This window comes from Podarcis gaigeae (genome assembly GCF_964106915.1).
Source record: "Podarcis gaigeae genome assembly, chromosome: 7".
NCBI classification, from domain to species: Eukaryota; Metazoa; Chordata; class Lepidosauria; order Squamata; family Lacertidae; genus Podarcis; species Podarcis gaigeae.
In genome coordinates, this window is record NC_139683.1 from 27,203,408 (window position 1) to 27,223,550 (window position 20,143).

At 42.4% G+C, this 20,143-nt stretch overlaps 1 protein-coding gene across 1 annotated transcript; it reads left to right on the plus strand.

The window, feature by feature from the left end:
• Positions 1-1,061: 1,061 nt before the first annotated feature.
• On the plus strand, positions 1,062-19,867 carry TMEM64 (transmembrane protein 64). The gene is made up of 3 exons (XM_083747943.1): positions 1,062-2,641; positions 16,254-16,409; positions 17,173-19,867. Exons 1-3 carry the CDS (start codon positions 1,862-1,864, stop codon positions 17,362-17,364), a joined length of 1,128 nt encoding a protein of 375 aa, XP_083604069.1. The 5' UTR covers positions 1,062-1,861; the 3' UTR covers positions 17,365-19,867.
• The last annotated feature ends 276 nt before the right edge of the window (positions 19,868-20,143 follow it).

Consider the following 20,143-nt stretch of genomic DNA (forward strand, 5'->3'; position numbering starts at 1 on the left):
TTTAAACTTTAATATGACAACAGCTGTAACAGTTAACAATTATCTTCTTTGCTTAAATGGACAGCTCCAAGCTGAGAAACAAGTTGTGAAACTTACCAGACGTCAAAACATTAACAAATGTCTAAATTTGAGGCCACCTTTGAGCTTGAGGCCCTGAGTCAAAAGGCTCTCTGTCCCCTCCCCCCCCCATTGGCTCAGGATTGTGCTGTGACAGTTTTTTAACTTATGTGGGCAAAAGTCCACTTCATCAGATGCAGCATACACGTGTGTGAAGAGAACAAAAAGAGAAGTAAACAGTGGAAACAAATGTCACAACATGCAAAAAGTACAGTTCAACTGACATTTGAGCAGCTTTCGCAGGAGAGTTAAACTCTCCACGCTTGGCACCAATACCTCCCATGGCTGATTTGGGGAGTTTGGTGCCCACCATTCAAAACCTGGGGCTCAGTTTCTTCCTTGCAATAGAATCCTCTGAAATCTATGGGCTTCAGCAGGCCTAACCCTGCATGGTATCTCAGTGGGCCACCATGTGACCTGTGCTAGGGGGTCACTAGGTGACAGGGGGCTGGGATTGACTCTGTGCCATGTGTGCACAGCCCATGTACACAATATGTAAACACCTGCATAAGCAGCCTGCATGCAATAATGTATATATCATGTGTGAAGCAAGTATCCTCAGTGGCGTAGCGTGGGGGGTGCAGGGGGTGCCGGCCGCAACATCTGGGGGTTAGGGTTAGGGGGCGCAAATCCACGGGTTAGGGGGCGCAAATCCACGGGTTAGGGGGTGCAAATTACTTGCCTTGCCCCGGGTGCTGACAACCCACGCTACGCCACTGAGTATCCTGGACATTCTGCGTGAAATTCCCAGGTATGCAGAGGCTCACGCACAGCTGTGTACATGAGAGAGGGCAGTGCATGTAAAAAAAGCATGATTTGTGTGGGCGCCAACTTGAATAAAATATTGGGAGGGGGAACATGCTTCATAATCGATCACAAGGCGTGCGGCACGCACACTATTTGAATGACAATGACTATCAATTTTTCTGTGGTGGGGGGGGGGATCGGCTCCCTCAAATATTTTATTGCGAGGGGCGGGCACCAAAGGGGCTGTAAGAGTTGGCTCCACTCATGACGAGGACGCCCTTTCACGCGTTTACGTGGCAGCACCCGTGTTCTGCGCGTGAAACTCGTTTAGGACCGTGAGGGAGGATGAGGTGACGATTCGTGAGGGCGACGCTCTGCGGGGAAAGCGAAGCGTCCGTTCAGCGACTGCTTTTTGTCGGGGGGGGGGGCGTTGGTTTGTTCTCTCTGAGGGGGACATATTCGTGAGGGGTTTCCTTTAATGTGCGCAGATAACGTATCTGCGTGAGGCGGAGGCGGCGGAGGCCCGCGCACCTCCCCCTCGCCCAGCGCCGCCCACCGGCCTCTTCTCTCCCGCTGCCACATCGTCCGGCGGCGGCGGCGCCGTCTCCTCCTCCCTCACGCGGGCGGCCGCCTCCGCGCGGAGGCTCCCCCACTGCCGCGGCTGGAGTTCAGGTCGGGGCGGTGCTTCCACGAAGAAGGCGACCGGGTGGCGCGGCCTTGAAGAGAGCCGGCGGGAAATGGAGCCCTGCTGCCGCTCCCTGGGACGCCTGCTCCGCCAAGGCCGCAGCTGCCGAGCCCGCCCGTTCCCCGTTTAAAAGCTCTCCCGCCCGCCTCGCAAGCCTTGCTTCTCCTCGGCGGTGGCGGCGCCGGAGATGAGCGAGCGGCCGCCGCCGCCTCCTCCTGCGCCTGCGAAGCCGGGAAGAAGGCGAAGCAGCCGGCCGCTCTGGTCGCCGTAGACGCCGCCGCCGAAGCAGCCGCCGCCGCCGCCGCCCGGGCGATGTGGAGCTTGGGCGCGACGGCGCTGCAGCTGCTCTCGCGGGCGGCCAAGCACGCCTTCGCTCAGGGGGCCCGGCAGGACCTGAACCGCTGGCTGCCCCGGCAGGGGGCGGCGACGGCGGCGGAGCCGGGCGAGGCGCCGGGCCGCGGAGGAGCCTCCGAGGGGCTGTTTTGGGGAGAGCAGAACGGGCTGCACCATTACCCGCCGTCGCCGCCTCCGCCCCACCACCCTTCCGTGGAGCCGTCGGTGGAGATCCTGCTGTGCCAGCTGCCCGAAGTGGGTCCCGGCTTGTCCGAGGGCAGGACGTGGCGCTGCTCGGGCTGCCTGCTGGGCACCTGCTGGTGCAAGAGCTGCCTGAGCGCGTGCTTCTTGGCGGCGCTGTGCTTCGCCTCGCTCGCCCTGGTGCGCCAGTACCTGCGGGACCTGATGCTGTGGGCCGAGAGCCTGGACAGCCTGGCCGGCGTGCTGCTCTTCACCGTGGGCTTCATCGTGGTGTCCTTCCCGTGCGGCTGGGGCTACATCCTGCTCAACGTGGCCGCCGGCTACCTCTACGGCTTCGTGCTGGGCATGGGCCTCATGGTGCTGGGGGTCCTCATCGGCACCTTCATCTCCCATGTGGTCTGCAGGAAGCTGCTGGCGGAATGGGTGCTGGCCAGGATCCAGGGCAGCGAGAAGCTCGCCGCTGTCATCCGCGTGGTGGAGGGAGGAAGTGGCCTCAAGGTGGTGGCTCTGGCCAGGCTCACCCCGATACCCTTCGGGCTCCAAAACGCCGTCTTCTCGGTGAGTAGCTCTTTGCAAGAAGCTCGGGGGTGCCCGAAGGGATGCCCTTTGCTCTCAGATGCCTGGCTTGTAAAGGGTATTAATACAGAATAGAAAGCACTGGAGAGCCATTTGGGAATAGAACATACATTCTGCCGAATCTAGGTTTTGCGTTCAAATTGTTGATGGGGAGAATGCAAATTATATTGAAAAGCATTGTTTGTGGAGATAGGCTTGGACATTCAGAACTGTTTGAAAGATTTTTGTTTTTCTCCATGGGAGTGGTTTTGAAAAGTTTGCCATGGGAGCATTTAATATATGGGAACCATAAGTCTGTGCTGATTATCCAGGAAAGATAAATAAGGGCCAAATATTACTTGGTATATAATGGTAATCCAACATTCTCTTGTAGATCTGAACTGAAGCAGAGGTGCAGAGGCAAAAGGATTCTTAAATCTTTGCCTGCATCAAATGACATATTTTCCCCGCTTTTTGCAGGATTATAAAAGCATAACTTTTAAAACACATAGGGAAAGCTATTTATGGTGCAAGCCTAAACTCATTGAACACAATGAGACTTGGAAAACATGCATAGGATTGTTCTATTAAGAGTGGGGAAATTAGCAGGAAAAGGTTGAAGCACCCTTACCTGCTGCTGCCTCCACTGTTGATTAGCCCCACAGGCAGCAGTGTTTTATTAGGTCTCTTGGGCTACAATCAACCATTACACACAGTTGAGTGCAACTTGTACTTTGGTCTGAGTAGGCTAGTAAATTCCAGCTGCCTCTTTCAGCTTTTCTGAAAAGTCTTCATGGCTTTTAAATTTCCACATAACTTCAAAAATTTCTTATATGGAATTCCAAAACAATTCTTAAGGAGAATACTCCTGCATCAGAAAAAACTCCCATTTCCTTCTAACATCAAAAGAAAACTCCGTTAGAAGGAAATAAAGGTTCAATAAAATTATAGGGGCCAATTCTGTTCTTCAAATTTATGTGGTACCAAAGCATTACTGGTTTTCAAACTTGTGTCAATAATCCTCTTGATATTTAAAATAGGGAGGGTTAACTTCACATTTTCCTATAAGAAAGGTGTAGGTACTGTTGAGTTGGGACTCCTGGAAAAGCATGTGTCTATCTTTGTACAATTTTAAAGCTACAGGAGAGAACTTGCAGCTAACCCTTGCTTGAATGTTAAAATTATTTTAATCATGTGCTTTGATTAAAAACTTACATGTGCCTTACTGTGTGTAAATAGATGATCATAATAGGTGTTTTTTTGGGGGGGGGCCTGGGAAATCTTAATCATACTTTGTAGTTTGCTCTTATTTTAATCCCCCCCCAATAACATGCAGAAAGAACATACAGATCAGCAGCCATGCTATGCTTCCCCCAGAGTGTAAACATCTTTGAAAAAATCCAGCTTACTAGAGTGACTCTTCAGTGATATTAGTGATAAAGTGGGAAAGCAAGTGTTTTAAAACACCAACAGTTTTAATTAGGGATAACTCAGTGGATAGAGCAGTAGAGACTTAATCTCAGGGTTGTGGGTTCAAACCCCATGTTGGCCAAAATATTCCTTCATTGCAGGATGTTGGACTAGATGACCCTCGTGGTCCCTTCCAACTCTACAATTCTATGATTCTACATTTGTCACATTCAAGTACCTTACCAATGCAGTCTTATGCATGCCTACTCAGATGTAAGCCCCACTGTGTTCATTGGGGTTTACTTCCAGGTAATACTGTGTAGAGTTGAGGTATGCAAACTTCAAAAAAAAGTTGGAGTTGACAATCTGGTAACTGAGTTTATTTTTTAGTACTTTTTAGAGTTTTAGTAAACCTTGTGAGTTTACTTTTTAGTAACTGTGCTTAGAATTGCATCTTCAGTTACTTACTTTGGGATTACTGCTATGATGCTGAGCTTATGTGTTCTTCAGTTTGTGTTTATCCTTATTCTGTGATGCCCTCTTAGATAGTCTCCCAGCTCTTTGACAGCTGCTTCTGAGTAAACAGCTCTTGTGAAATGACTACAACATTTAAAGGACTGAACCATGTGGGCAGATGCTGATCGTTTTGGTGTCTCCAAGGAATTGGTTCACGTCTGTGCAGTTCAGTCACTTAAACACTCTCCCAACCCTGTGGGAGCTGTTTACAGATAAGTGGCTTTCACAGTACCAGAAGATTGCCTAAAGGTGCCTGTGTGTTGCTCCTTAAAACGTACTGTGCATTAGTGCACCTGCAGCATTTTAATTTGAGCCAGCGATCCTTTTTGGAGCAAGGGCCCCAAAGTGTAACTCAATAACAGTAGATCATAAAAGAGTATGAGACTGTGTGCATTCTTTGATAACGATATCACAGTGGTACTCCTAAGAGATGATAATGAAATTCAACGAAGAGTCTTGTGGCACCTTAAAGGCTTTTATTATGGCATGACCTTTGGTGCATCCATCTGGTGACATGGGTTCTGCTCCACAAAAGCTTTTGCCATAATCAGTTTGCTGGTCTTTAAAGAACCACTCTTTGCTTTTTGCTTCAGCGGACTAACAAGCCCACCCTTTTGAAAATTGCTATAATGAAATCTAGTAATACTACAAATGGATGAACCATGGAAGACATCAAATCACATCTGTAACTCATTTCTGGAAAATCATATTTCAGTATGCTAGATACATAGGGACATCTGGATTATGTAATTTAGTAGGACATCTGGAACTCACTCCTTTCTATTACTTTTTTCATTGTTTTAGTACCTGTGTGAAATTGATACTCTTTGATATGTGTAATATTTCATTATACTTTCATAGTCTATCTTATATGATGGTTTTTCAACTTCTTTATTGTTTTTGGATATGCTGTCCTAGTTGTGGCAGCTTTTCACAAAATAAGGATATAACATAAATGGTGCAACATGTTAGGAGTCTGGTCCTAGCACTTACAGTTGCTTTCTTAATGGCATTCTGCATGGGAATTTCAGGGAACCGAGGAACTTTTAAGTAGTCAGAGAAAAAGTAACCTAAAGACTTGTCATTATTAGCACCCGTCTGTCTCGAGAGACAATGGAGTACACCTCTGGGGGTGAAGTCAAATCGCTGGAGAATCACAGCACCTGCTGTGGCTGCAGAGACCAGTAACTTGTAACAGCTGCCTCCCACATTGTTTTTGCTGTATTAACACCTAGTGCTATTAGTGACCTCTCTGGGGCACAAGCCTGAGCAGTGTGTATGGAGGTATGGAGGTCCTGGGCTGCCCAGACAACAAGACTTCCCTCTCAGTCTTGCTGATTTGGTACAAAGGAAAACAAAATATGTTTGGCACCAGCTTGGCTGCAGGAGTTGCTGAAAGGAGGCATATGAGGCTTAGGGACTTCACTGTACCTTTCTCACGAATTGCAATGGCAGCAGAGGTTTAGGATCAGAGTTTTCCTTTTCCCTTTTCTTTCCTGAGTTGACAAGCCCAGTTTGCCCCTCATTTCCCTCGACAGCACATGCAGTAACCGCCTTCTTGACCATTGGACCCACTGTTGGTCTCATCCACTCAACCACCAGAGGCTGACTTTGTACATGGAGAGTCCCTAACTCACCAAGAGATTGAGACCCATTGGCTACCCTCACCTGGTTTAGCTGGGGTGTGGCTGCTGTTGCATGCTGATAGCTTATCGGAGCCACAGGTGAGAGCTGAGTGCAGAGTGGCAGAGCGGGAATGAAAGGTGGAAAAGCTACCTCAGAAGGAGCACAGCATTTCCCCCACCAGAAGTACTTCTTGTTGTTGTTTAGTCGTTTAGTTGTGTCCGACTCTTCGTGACCCAGTGGACCAGAGCACGCCAGGCACTTCTGTCTTCCACTGCCTCCCGCAGTTTGGTCAAACTCATGCTGGTAGCTTCGAGAACACTATCCAACCATCTCGTCCTCTGTCGTCCCCTTCTCCTTGTGCCCTCCATCTTTCCCAACATCAGGGTCTTTTCCAGGGAGTCTTCTCTTCTCATGAGGTGGCCAAAGTATTGGAGCCTCAGCTTCACGATCTGTCCTTCCAGTGAGCACTCAGGGCTGATTTCCTTAAGGTTGGATAGGTTTGATCTTCTTGCAGTCCATGGGACTCTCAAGAGCCTCCTCCAGCATCATAATTCAAAAGCATCAATTATTCGGCGATCAGCCTTCTTTATGGTCCAGCTCTCACTTCCTTACGTCACTATTGGGAAAACCATAGGTACTACCAGAGTACTACCAGAGGTACTACCCCTCCCCTAATACCCCATACACTTCAACTTATAGACTAGTTTCATAGAATTCTTACATTCTTACATCCAAGTCCTTTATGAGTATAAACTGATATGACATGTGTGAATTTGTTCAGTGGGGTGTATACATCAAGCCCTTGAATAATTCTGGAATATCCTAACTGCAACCATCAGGTCATGCTAAACTGTTACAAGAGAGTAGATTCGGAGATTAATTATAATATCAGATGATTTCATTTAGCTTGAAAACATGGTGGTACTCCCATTACTTCTGTTACTTTTGGAAGCTTGCAGAAATTGCTTATATGTGATTCTAAGTATTCCTTTTAAGATGGAACAGTAAAAACTGCGTGGAAGTACTCCAGTACAGGAAATTAGTAAATAATGATCTATTGGAATAAAGATACTTGGAGTCTGTTAGGAACACTTAGATATCCGTGCTGCCCAGTCCTAAAATGGTGTACAGTACAGTACAGTACAGTACAGTAAATTCCAGTATGTTCACTGGGACATAATCCCTCCCTTTTAGGTAAATTAGGATTGCAATTATAAACTAGGTTCATGGTTGTGAAAGGCAAGCATCTTGAGAGAGCAATTCCTTTTTGAGTGCCTTTAGTTTATCTGTTCTGCAATGCAGTGTGCAGGACTGTATATTAATGGATGCTTGATGCATGAAGCTTTTCCTACACAGATAAAAATCCAAGTGCAGAGAATCACACTGCACACACGAAGGTGAATTTCTCCATGTGATCAATGGCAATAGCTTCCTTATTTGATGATGTTAAAGGTTTGATGATGATTTTATTGAAAACCTCAGGTAGTTGTAAAGCAGTAAAAAAACAACAACACCCAACCCTCTCCCATGTAGGTTGGTCAGTTGATCTGATGCGAGACAAGATTATGTCTTCTGGACCCAACCCCCTTTGATTTGACTATTTTGAATGGTAAGCAGTGCACAATCGGTACAACATGTCACTTATTGTGTCATATTTATAATGCTTGACATCAAAAGTTGGCCTTTTCTCCTCCATTTCTTCCTTTGACATAAAAAGCAAGTGTTAAATCAGTCTGCTTGGTAACAGATCATCAGACAATAAAGCTAAAATCCTGCAACCACTTAACATGGAAGTAAGCCTCATTTAGCTCAGTGGAACGTATTTCTGAGTAGACCAGAATATGCTTGCACTTTAAATGTGGGTATTAATATTTTTCATAAAATTTAAACAATGCTATCTTTACAAATAAACTATAATTGAAATATAAAAACGGAAAGGAAAGCAGAAAATGTGATCTAAATTTTCAGCTTTCCATGATCAAATTAATAAACGCTCAGGGCCATGCCAATGCAGTTAAGTTGCTTTCAGGACCATGTGTCATCTTCTGGCCCATGTACTCAACAGCATGGGTAAAGATCAGTGACTTTAAACAAACATACAAAAGCAAATGGTCCTGAATGTAGGTGCAAGTACAGGCGTATTGGGTGATGTTGCATATTTATTAGCTTGATCATGAGTGGGTGTGTATTTGCATTATATTGTCTTTTTTCCCATAGTTAGAAGCTACTGTGTTTAGTTGCAACCAGGAAAACATTGCACTGATGACTAGGATAACATTTATCCAACGTGTCAGGTCAAAGGTAGTCCTTGACTCTTACAGTGACAGCATTTCCAGAAAGATAAATAGCATTTGACTGTGAAGTAGTTAGCAGCCCACATGTCTTATCAGATGAACTACTTTTGTAAAAGCATGTCTTATTCCTGAGATGTATATTTTCTCTCTTTTTGAAATATATAAGCAAAAATACAAATATGAGAGGAAAAATTGTACGTAATCTTAAGTAAGAGTATCCAGAGAAAATACAGTGGTACCTCGGTTTTTGAACGTCTCCGTTGACGAACATTTTGGTTTTCGAATGCCGTAAACCTGGAAGTAAATGCTTTGGGTTTCAAACACCTCAGAAGTCGAACATGCCATGCAGCTTCTGCTGAGTGCAAGCTCCTGAGGCCTAGTTGTTGGTTGTTGAGTCCTTGGTTTTTGAATGTTTCAGAACCTGAACAGTTTTCTGGGATGGATTACGTTTGAAAACTGAGGTACCACTGTACTCATTTCTGCAGGAGAATGTTATACTAGATATTTCAACACAGAGCAAAAGGGTTCATTCTATTTTATTAACTTTTTAAGAGTTATATATGTCAGACTCACCAAATCATTCATTTTGGTTGTATTCAAAGCCTTTCTCATCCATTTTAATGTTGAAGAGTATCCCCCTTTTAATATCTGTCAATTACAACTTTAGGGCTAATAACAGGTTGTCAATTAATGCATTTTTCAGATGAAAAAGCAAAAAAAACCCCCAAAAAACCCAAGGTTTTGAATTTATTTATTTGCATTTAAATAACAGCATCACAAATGGATCTAATTTCAGTTTATACCTGGCCATCTGATATATTACATCAATCAATTTCTTCCAAACTTCAACAAGTAGAAGGCATTTCCTTCACAACTGCATGAAGCTGACATCTGATGATTGACATCTCCATCATTTATTATAAGTTCCATAAATATTGTTGACTTTATGTGGAGTGAAGAACTATTTGCATAATGATTTATATTGTGTTTCAGATTTAAGCAAAATGAGAAGGATCTGATAGACTGAAAAACAGATGGCTGTTACCTTTTTTAAATCATTGGTCCCCTGCCCTTCATCTGTTGAAGTTTAAGGATATTCACACACTTTCACTGAGCACAATAGGCAAATATTTCTGTGTAATTTTGAGCTGATTCAAAAGGTGTTTCATGAATGAGGCTGTTTGCTTGTCTGGTTATAATACTTATATTCCGTTTGATAGATCCAAGAAGTTCTCAAAGTAGCTTACAAAATATTTTTATGATATGATTGCATTCAATGATAGTTTTAGGAAGAGAAATAATATAGCATCCATATGATGCTAGGTTATTTTGGAAGCATTTCCTTTCTTCATCCGTGGTCTTCCCTGCTGTTGCCAGGTAGCAATCCCACTGAGGATCTCTGAGGCAAAGGAACTAAGGCTCAGCAGCTGGACCTCACTCAGCCCATGATGGAGGCAAGTCTTGGTCAAATCAAGTAGCTATTGTCTTCCTTCTTCAAAACCTACCTTGAAGAAAGACTACAACTACTTCCTCCTACCTTGAAGAAAGACTTTCTTAATACCAACTGTATGTAACATTTGGTAGTCACTTATTTTGGGCTCTATCCTAATCCTTATTCTAAGGAGCTCAGGGAAGATGATAGTATTGTTGAAATGAAGAGAGACAGAATTCCCTATCCCCAGGATGCATGAGCTAGAGAGGAGGGGGTGGTGGTGGTGAGGTAAAATCAATTAAAAATTATGGTAATCCTGTCTTTAATAAAAAAAGAAATCTGAATTTTAATACAAACATGTTGAAAGGCACAACATTTATTACTATGTGTGTCTCTTGGTCCCAGGTAATTATATTTTCCACCTACGTGTTCACTTCTTATATTATAAATATTTATGATGCTACCAGGCAAAAAGCCTAGGCATTTGTTTTTCATATCATAGAGGAATACAGTTTTGTGAGGTAGCTGCTACAACCAGCAACCATTTTAGGCACAGCCAGTTGATATGCAATTGCTGACACGCAGGTCCTTTTGGACCCAGAAGAAGGTGGAACGGAGGTGGCCGACGTGCTGTGCGGCCAGAATGGAACCCCCACGTGAAATGGTTGCCACCTGCATCTGATCTGCAAAATTCTAGGCACTTGCTACCGTCTGATCTTAGTCACAGTTATGTAGAAGTAAGCCTCACTTTGTTCAGTGGGACTTGCTTCCTTATAACTGATCAAAGGACTACAACCTTTGCCTTCAAGTAAGTGGTCTTGCTTAATATTCTTGTATGTCTACAGCAAAAGCCAAAAAGACATAATTATGTTTCATAAATCTGTGGTGCTAAAGGTTTTGAATTATGCTCCTAGATTACATAGATAAAAAAACATGTTTTAATTGTTAAAGTAGCCCGTTAGTACACATACATTTAGGAAGGGTATGAATTTCAAAATGAGGAACTTAATAGAAGTTAATTATTCTAAGCGGTCTTTTTTCTTTTTCTTGGTAACTTAAATCAAAATAGATAACTAAATTAAGACCAGTCTGCTCTACTTGCAAAGCAGTGTGAGAAATAAATAAGAAGGAATAAATATCTGATTAGCCCTTTGTCTCTCAACCAAGAAAGTAGCTTCCTTCAACTGTGCAGAATTTGTGGTTTGCTTCTTAGTGGATCACTATGGTTTGTGGTCTCCAAACTTAGATGTTCTGCATCCCCCCCCCCCAAAAAAAAAAGGTGTTGGGATGAAAATCTCATCTGGATCCCTCTGAGGTCTAAATTGCACATGATGTTAAGGGCATTGCCTGCTGTGTCCTTTGAGGTTCTTTTATTTGCTAGTAAGTGTGTGTACACATGTGTCCGGGACTCAAGGCGGCTTTGCATAGATAAAAACTAAAAACAGAAAAGACAATAATTAAAACAGTTTAAGATAGATCCATTAAAAACACAGGCAACAATAAAAGCCTGTTGGAATAGAAACATCTTCACCTTTCGGCGGAAGGACAGGAAGGAGAGAGCCTGTCTACCTTGTCTAGGAAGGGAGTTCTGAGATCTTGGAGCAGTCACCAAGAAGGCCCTCTCCCATGTCCAGAGCTAAGAGCCTGGGCAGGTTCATATGAGGGAATGGGGGTCTTTCAGATAGCTTGAGGTTGGAGTGGCATCTCAGTGACAGACTCTGCTCCCATTGGACACAGGTTTGTTTGAACATCTGTCTTCTATTGAGTCGGACTATTGCTTCAACACTGACTGGCAGCAGCTTTCCAAGACAGGAGTCTTTCCCAGCCTTACTTGGAGGTGCTGGAGATTGCTGAATATGAAGCATGTGCTCTGCCGCTGAGCTGTAGCCTTTTCCCCAAACTTTCTGTAAGGATTTGGGTGCCTATGATTTTTTGGGCCAGGGGTAGACCCATTCCTATCCCTCCTCCCGTCATGTGAACCCTGGTTAAAATGCCTATTAAGATTTTAAAAACAATCTTGTAAATTGAATTCTTCCAGGTTTCTCTCTTTCCCCCTACATTACAGTTTTCTTAAAAAAGGTTCTGATGTAAAAATAGATACAGAAATGGCTTTATCAAATATGGGTGCCCTAATTTTATTTAAGCATAAAACAGTGTTTATTTTCTATATTTGAAAAACGTATGGTGACTTTAGATTGGATTTAACTGCATCTTGCTAATGAGTTCACTAGACATGCCTCTTTCCTACTGTATGATACTTAGTCCTGAGCCATTTTAGGATGAAAGAAGAAGCAAAGATCATGATCTGTACAGATAACATCTTACCAGTAGCCTGGGTACATTACAGGCTGAACATGTTTGCTGTCGAGAGGTGTTCATCTAATCCTTGTGATTGTTTCAGAGTACGGTCAAATTTAATGAGTGCCCTACTTAGTATATCTGGTTTCTAATTTAATATTTAAAAGGCAGAGAAAGTACTAGTTGCACCCTCCTGGCAGTAAAGTAGGTCTCCCATGTGTAAGCTTTCGTAATGTCCCAGATTTCAACAGAATTACAAAAGTTATCAGAAAGTGCCTTTTGGATATATAAAGCTGGTAAGTTTATTCACATACCTGTCAATGAAATTTGCTGTAAAACTTCTGCCTAAGTTGAATTCATGCTACTGGTGCAAATACTTTCTTGGATTTAGAAGTACTGTAATAAATTGCCTAAAATTGTGAAGTAATTTGTTCACTACTCAAGTGTTTCAGCTGATCACCTTACAGGAGTGCTAAAATGTATTTGATTACTCATGTCACCACTTCATTTTGAAGAGATACTGTTAAAATACCAACACTGTTCTAAAATAGTGGCTACAGGCTATGTTGTGAATTTTTTTTTTTAAATCATCATTCTAATGCTACATAATGTAATGGTACATAATGCTAAAATGAACAGAATATCATTTTAATGTGTCTTAAAGTGTCTGCTGGGAAGGGCTGTTTTCGTTAAAACTTTAGAAGCTGTTTGGGTCTTTGTATTGCTTGACTTAGGAACATGTTTTAGACCAGCCATGTTGTACTTCAGGCCCCCGCCCCTAAATAGGCCTGTGAAGTGGATTTGAAAAAAACCTACCATGTCCAACTGTTCCATCACCTGACATTCATATGACATCAGGTGCTGTAGTGGTGATGTCTCTGTGCCTAATTCCAAAACGAAAATTGGGAGCGCACTATAGGTGGAATGATTCTTTCATTCCAGTGACTGCTTCAGTTTGGCACTTTAAAAATTGTTGGCAGGTTCAAGTGGAAAAGAAGAATTGGGAGGGCATTTAGAGTACATTCTTGATTCTTCTTTTGCAGCCAGGGTTTAAAATTTGAATCACCTGATATCATGATGACAGATGATTGACCCGTGGGTGGCCTTGCTCACCTGTCAAAGTCACCTGTGGGTGGGCCAGTTGAGGGTCTGGTTTGTCAGCTGCATCAAGTTTCCCTGAAGTTTCAGCTGTTGGAGAATGCAGCACCCCTGATGTTGTGATAAACAATTAGGCCAATTCTTCATCAGCTTTACTGGCTACCTATTGGCTTCTAGGAGCAATTTAAATTGCTGGTATTGACCTTTTAAAGCAGGCTTCCTCAAACTTGGCCCTCCAGATGTTTTGAGACTACAATACCCATCATCCCTGACCACTGGTCCTGCTAGCTAGGGATCATGGGAGTTGTAGAGATAGATTAGGTAGTTCCTTGTGGCCCTTTTTTTCAGTCCCTGTGTGGAATGATTCGTAGAAATAGAGCAGTGTATTTTTTATTGTTTCTAGTCGTTGTTGCATTGTTCTACTATTCCAATAACATTTGTATGTTTAAGTGGTTTTATCAGATATTTTATGTTCCCTTGGAAAACACTGTTGCTAGGTGGCTGACAAGTCTATAAAACAAATAGAAAAGGTAAAGGTACCCCTGACAGTTAGGTCCAGTCACGGATGACTCTGGGCTCTATAGGCCGAGGGAGCTGGCGTTTGTCTGCAGACAGATTCCGGGTCATGTGGCCAGCATGACTAAGCCACTTCTGGCAAACTAGAGCAGCTCACGGAAACGCTGTTTACCTTCCTGCCGGAGCAGTACCTATTTATCTACTTGCATTTTGACGTGCTTTCGAACTGCCAGGTGGGCAGGAGCTGGGACTGAACAATGGGAGCTCACCCCGTCGTGGGGATTCAAACCGCCGACCTTCTGATCAGCAAGCCCTAGGCTCTGTGGTTTAGACCACAGCACCACCCGTGTCCCTTCAAACAAATAGAATTAAACTACAAATTATAAACTGTATTTCTTAATATGTGGAAAAAGCCTACCAGCAGTTGGGCTATTAAATATGACATACTAGATTACTTTCAGAACCTCAACACTGTTGGCAGTATGTGTCGTCACAGGCCTCTAGTATTGAGTACTAGAATGTTTCTTTGTCTTCCTGTGGGCAAGCTCCTACTTGGAATGTAACTTATAAATACATTCATATTTTAAAATATAATGTGTTTTTCATACTGAATTTATAAATACTTGGCTGTATATCAAAGGAGCCACACCCTGGGAATGGCTTCAACTGGCTGGCTAAACCAGATGAGGGTTGCTGATGGGTCTCAAACCCTTGGTGAGTTAGGGACTTCTGCATGCAAAGACAGGCTCTGGCAGATTGAGCAGATGAGACCAATAGTGGGTCCAACAGTCAAGCAGGTGGTTTCTGCACATGCTGTTGGGAAATGAGGGGCATATGGGGCTTGTCAACCTGGGAAGGGTAACAGTTGCTTGCAGGATATCTTTGGGAGAAGAAAAAGCTAATGAATAAACCCTGCAGAAATCTGGAGTGGAGTCCCACTCTTGTATTGGCGTCTTGTATGCCCCCTTCTGGCAACTCCTGCAGCCAAGCTGGTATTAAACATACTGTTCTGCTTTCCTTTGGACCAGGCTGAGAGGGGGGAAGCCTAACACCTCCATACACAGTGCCCAGGCTTGTGCCCCAAAGAGGTTACTTCAGTGCTGCTAATGCAGGGTTTGACTTCACCTCTGGAGGTGCATTCCATTGTCTCTCAAGACAGCCGGATGCCAACAAAAATAGCAAAAACCTGTCATAATCTCCAATTCTGTTTGAAAGTTATTTGTTGTTTATTCACTATTTCACTAAGGGGCTCAAGGCAATATACATGATCCCTTCCCACCTTTTTTAATCCTTATGTCTCCTCAATACTAGTGGAGCACCCTCTGTCATTACAGTGGTACCTCTGGATACGAACGGGATCTGTTCTGGATCCCCGTTCACATCCTGAAGTAAACGCAACCCATGTCTGCGTGTGTGCGGGTCGTGATTCGCCGCTTCCGCGCATACGTGTGATGTCATTTTGACCGTCTGCGCGAGTGGCGAAACCCGGAAGTAATGCGTTCCATTACTTCCGGGTCATCGCAGAGCTCAACTCGAAAGCGCTCAACCTGAAGCAACTTCAACCCGAGGTATGGCTGTATATCACAATAACTCAAGATTATAAAAGATTATGGTTATTTTCCATAATCCTCATCTTGTGTACTTTATTGTAAAACTTTCATTTTTGTTGTGCAAAAATTTGGGGCGAGCAGTGTGATGTCTGTAGAAAGAGGTTCAAATGAAATATAGAACAGGAGCATCACTCTGGACTGTGATGCAGAAATATAGTCATGAATGGCTTCTTAAGAACACTACAATGTTTTGAGAAAAAGTTTCCAATTTATTTCCGAATCTAGATCTGATGAAACACCCTTAAAAACAAAATGAAAGGAATCTGGTATAAACTGCAGAGTTTTGCAGTTGCAGGAATTGTAGTAAATGGCATATCCTACTTGAACTGTATAGTCAAAAGCTATACAAAAAAGTTGGAAAAGAGATTTAACTAGAAGAACTAATAGGTGTATTTTCATAAATGTATTCGGTGGAATTTTCCATGTAGCTACTTATTTACTTCCTGATTTGGACCTTTTCCTGAAATAAGTTATGCATCTAGTAATCCAAAACGATTGTAATATTATTTTAACTTTCATTTTTAGCATTCATAAATAATTTTTGAAATCCTTAAGCCAATTAAAATATGTAAAAATATTTTCCTAGTAGACTTATGTAGCTTCATAGATGCTGTAATGGACTTTGTACTTCAAAATAAATTTTAATTACTTGATGTTCAGATATGAACATATGGTTGTACTCTTAGGTCTATTGAAATAAGTGGTTCCTGTTAGCCTTGGGGCTGGTGATGGTGTCTTTGGGAGATTTAGAACATGTAACTAATCAAGAGAATTCCTTTTTTCAGGTTACATTTTATGCCTTCTTTTTTATTTAGATAACGGATCTTTCATTACCAAACTATCTGATGGCTTCTTCCATTGGATTGCTTCCAACTCAACTCTTAAACTCCTATCTGGGCACCACCTTGCGCACTATGGAGGATGTCATTGCAGAACAAAGTGTTAGTGGCTACTTCATTTTTAGTTTACAGGTAAGCCATTTTTTAGCCCTTACTCAAAAAATTCTTTTTTATAGCATTTTGTCTCATTGCGGTATGTTTTTAATGAAAGTAAGTCCCACTGTGTTAAATGGTATTCACTCCCAGGTAATCTGCATGGTTAATATTGGCTTGGATCGTAAGGCTCCTTTTATTTATATTATACTGTAGTGCAATTGTCTTTGAAAGCCATCCAAGTTGGTGGTCCATCACACAGTCTTGTGGGGGCGAGTTTTGTAGTTTGAGTATACAGTAGAATTTCTACTTACAACCACCTCCACTCGCAGACGTTCCAAGTTGCAACCGTGGCAAACCCAGAAGTAACTGGTGGGTTTGCTGCTGTTTGCGCAGGAGCAGGCAGGCACTGTTTGCGCCTGCACACAATGGCTCCTCTCCCAGCGACCCGTTTCGCTATAAGGACGGGCCTCCAGAATGGATTGTGGTCGTGAGTAGAGGTTCCACTGTATGTTGTGTGAAGAAGTACTTTTCTTTTGTCTGTCCTGACTCTCTCCACATTTAGCTTCCTTGAATAGCCTCGGGCCATATGATATGAGAGGAGAAAAACTCCTTCCCTCCACTTTCTCTGCACTACACATATGTGAACGTGATATTCTTTTTAATGCAGTCGCTGCTAGCGTGACCTATAAAGCCTATTTAAAAGTTCACCTTTCTCCCACACTTTGAATCTTTTCCTTGTGCTTATTACTGCTGTTGAAAATATATTTTTAAAGCACTCTCACTTCTGTTTCATTCACAGATTGTAATAAGTATAGGCCTCATGTTTTATGTTGTCCACCGGGCTCAGGTGGAATTGAATGCAGCCATAGTTGCATGTGAAATGGAAATGAAGACATCACTTGTTAAAAGCAGTCTACCAAGCAACAGCAACTCATCCTTTTGCAGCAAGAGGACGCTTGCAATTTCTGGAGGAGGAATCAACATTGTATGAGTCGCGCCCCCCACCTCCTGAAGTATTATATTAACTTTCTTTGTGAATCTGGACAACCTAACATATTGCCTAGACATCTCAAAAAGACTTAAATCCCGAACAGTGGAGGATCTCAAACAACCTTGGTGGTTTTTAAATTGCAAAATGGGTGGCTTTTTGTAAGGTGGCTAAGTGACTGTAAATATAGATGTAAGTCTGGCTGCACCTTTCGTCATTATTATACGTGTCATGGCCTGTAGTCTGCACTTTAGGTTTGTTTTGTGTTTCCTTTTTCAAATGGAGAAAAAATACCCTTGAAGCAAATATTTTTTTCCCTTTCTGCTTAGCGTTATTTATAAGGCTGAGTAATAATATACAGTAGATCTTCAATGCTGGCGAATGAGTGTAAAGTATGCAACTCCATGTACAGTACTCTTGAATGTGCTTAGCTTTCAAAGTATTTCCAGAAAGCAGTATGTTCTTCTCTCACGAGCAAGAGGGCAATCCAGCAAAGGGAAGGTTCTGTTTCTTACGGCTGGGAAGGCAAAACTCTAGTACTTTCTGGAAAGGACAGCTCTCTCTCCCTCCCAGTATCCAGTCATTTCCTGTCTGCGACAGGTTACAGGGTTTCTTCACAGTTCTTTTGGGGACCTGCTAAAAAAGGAAAGTGCGGGAGCATTTTTGCTATTTGGGGACTATCTGGCTCCCTTACCTTGCTTTTTTTTTAATTTCTTGTGGGGCCAGGGGGAGAACACATTATATAAATATTTGGTTGAATGTATTTTTGTAAGCCACTGAAATATTGTGGAGCCATTCATAATTTTTCACGTAAGTTTAAATCCTACATTGTGGGACTGAAGTGCTCTTATATAACGTTGTGAGTTACACTGTGTAATATGCAAAGTAAAAGAGAAACTACAAAGAACTTAATATGATTGTGGCCAATAGCAGTCTGAAGGAGAACTTGTAGGTGAAATACAAGTCTTTGACCTGGTTTTATCATCCTCGTTAGTGATGAAAAGGGCTCTTCCATTACAAACGCATTTCTAGCTAGTTAGAGTTTGGGGGTGTGTAAATCGGCTTCGCACCGTAAGACTTGCAAAGCAGGAGGAACTAAATCTCTCTGAAAATACTATGGTACTAACAAATAACGTGGCCTTTATTTTATGGGGAAGACCTTTTGGTTTTTCTTTAATAAAAGCTTTAAAAATCAACACAGTTCCTCCCTAATACTTTCCTCCGGCCATCAAATGATGCTCTTCTGGTATGTTTTGTGCAGTACATTGGTACTTGTACCAGTGAAATGATGTGAAGATTGCATGTGCCCCTTCTTCTTCTTTGCATGTGTGAAACATTTGCAAAAATTAGGAAAAACAGGTTTTCCATCTTAAAAAAAAATAAATGACTAGAAAAGGGCAGAAATGTCTTTCAAGGCTCAGGAATCCGTAAATGTTTTTAAAAGAATATATTTCATATGATATGATGGACTCTCCACAGAAGGATCGCCAAGTCTCTTCTTCGTGGGCTTGAACAGACTGAAATAATCTTGTGTGTGTCAGTTCCATAATTCTTTACAGATACATATTTGTATACTCTCAAAAATGCTTCATAGAAGTTGGAACCAGCACAAAACTACTTTGAACTCAAATAACCTTATTTTTTTTGTCTTAATTAGTTTCTTGTCAACAATAAAGTACAATTTGGGCTGTTACAATTTTGTGTTAACTTATTGTCCCTCCCTTTCTTTTTTGTATGTGTGTCACCTGGATGCAATCAGTTTTGGGTTGTTGTTTTTTGCCAGTTATGTGTAAACTGTAGAAAACAAGGGCCACAGTCTAAAACCATATGTCCATTAGCTTTTGTGTTTGGTTGTGGCAAATTGCTTTCAGGGTTATAGTTAGTCCAGAATAGTTTGCCATTGAGAATATACCATACTTTTTTTTGGTACAGTAATTGCACAGTTCCAATATGTCCCCAGTCACCTTGAAATGGTGGTCATACATCTTAGCAACATTTCCTTTCTTGAATCTATTGACATTTATGGAACTACTTGCAAGCAACTGTTTGGGGGGGAATTTAGTGTTATTCTCCTACACCTGCATTAGTTTGTCCCTTTTGAAAACTGACAGATCGGTTACTATTTAAGGGCACTGTTTGACAGTGAAAGATTGCTGATCCCTTTGTTACCAAGGGTTTTTATTTGAAAAGTAACTCCAGTAAACAAAGTAACCTGGATGTCATCCCACTTAAGACTTTACCAATACATGTATTTTGTGGACTCCTTTGATGACAACAATAAAGAAGACTTTGCAAAGCTGCATTCTCAAGTGCTTTTAGTTCCATTGTGTTTTGCAACCAAATTAACTTCGCTGTGTAAACATTTTAAAACAATAATCTCCTTAAAGTTTCTGCTTTTGGCGTGATAACTTGTGTACAAGTTAATAGAAAATATGCATACAAGTTTTTTTTCTTTTCTTTTTGTATCTTGCCAATCATTTTATACAATAAATTTACTCTTTATTCTGCTTGTGTAGATGTGAGCTTTAAGTGTTCTGCTGTAGCATGTGGCTTGGCTCATTTGATAGAGCCACCTATGTATTACTACAACTGAACTGTTACTTTGAAGCAGGCAGCCATCACTGGTAGAAGGCCTCTTGTCTGCTCCTGCTCAATGTGGGTTAAGCTATAGGCACTGGCTCCCTTTGTATGTTAGTACATGGAGGATCTTATATAGACTTAGAACACAGGAAGGTCTTTCTAGTTGAGCATCCTGTTCTTTTGTGGCCAACCATATGCCTAT

Bases quoted from the DNA above. Each gene is read 5' to 3' on its own strand.
- TMEM64 (XM_083747943.1), top strand. From the start codon at position 1,862: ATGTGGAGCTTGGGCGCGACGGCGCTGCAGCTGCTCTCGCGGGCGGCC. The intron at 2,642-16,253 runs GTGAGTAGCTCT...TTTTTTATTTAG, and splicing joins TCCAAAACGCCGTCTTCTCG to ATAACGGATCTTTCATTACC. The intron at 16,410-17,172 runs GTAAGCCATTTT...TTTCATTCACAG, and splicing joins ACTTCATTTTTAGTTTACAG to ATTGTAATAAGTATAGGCCT.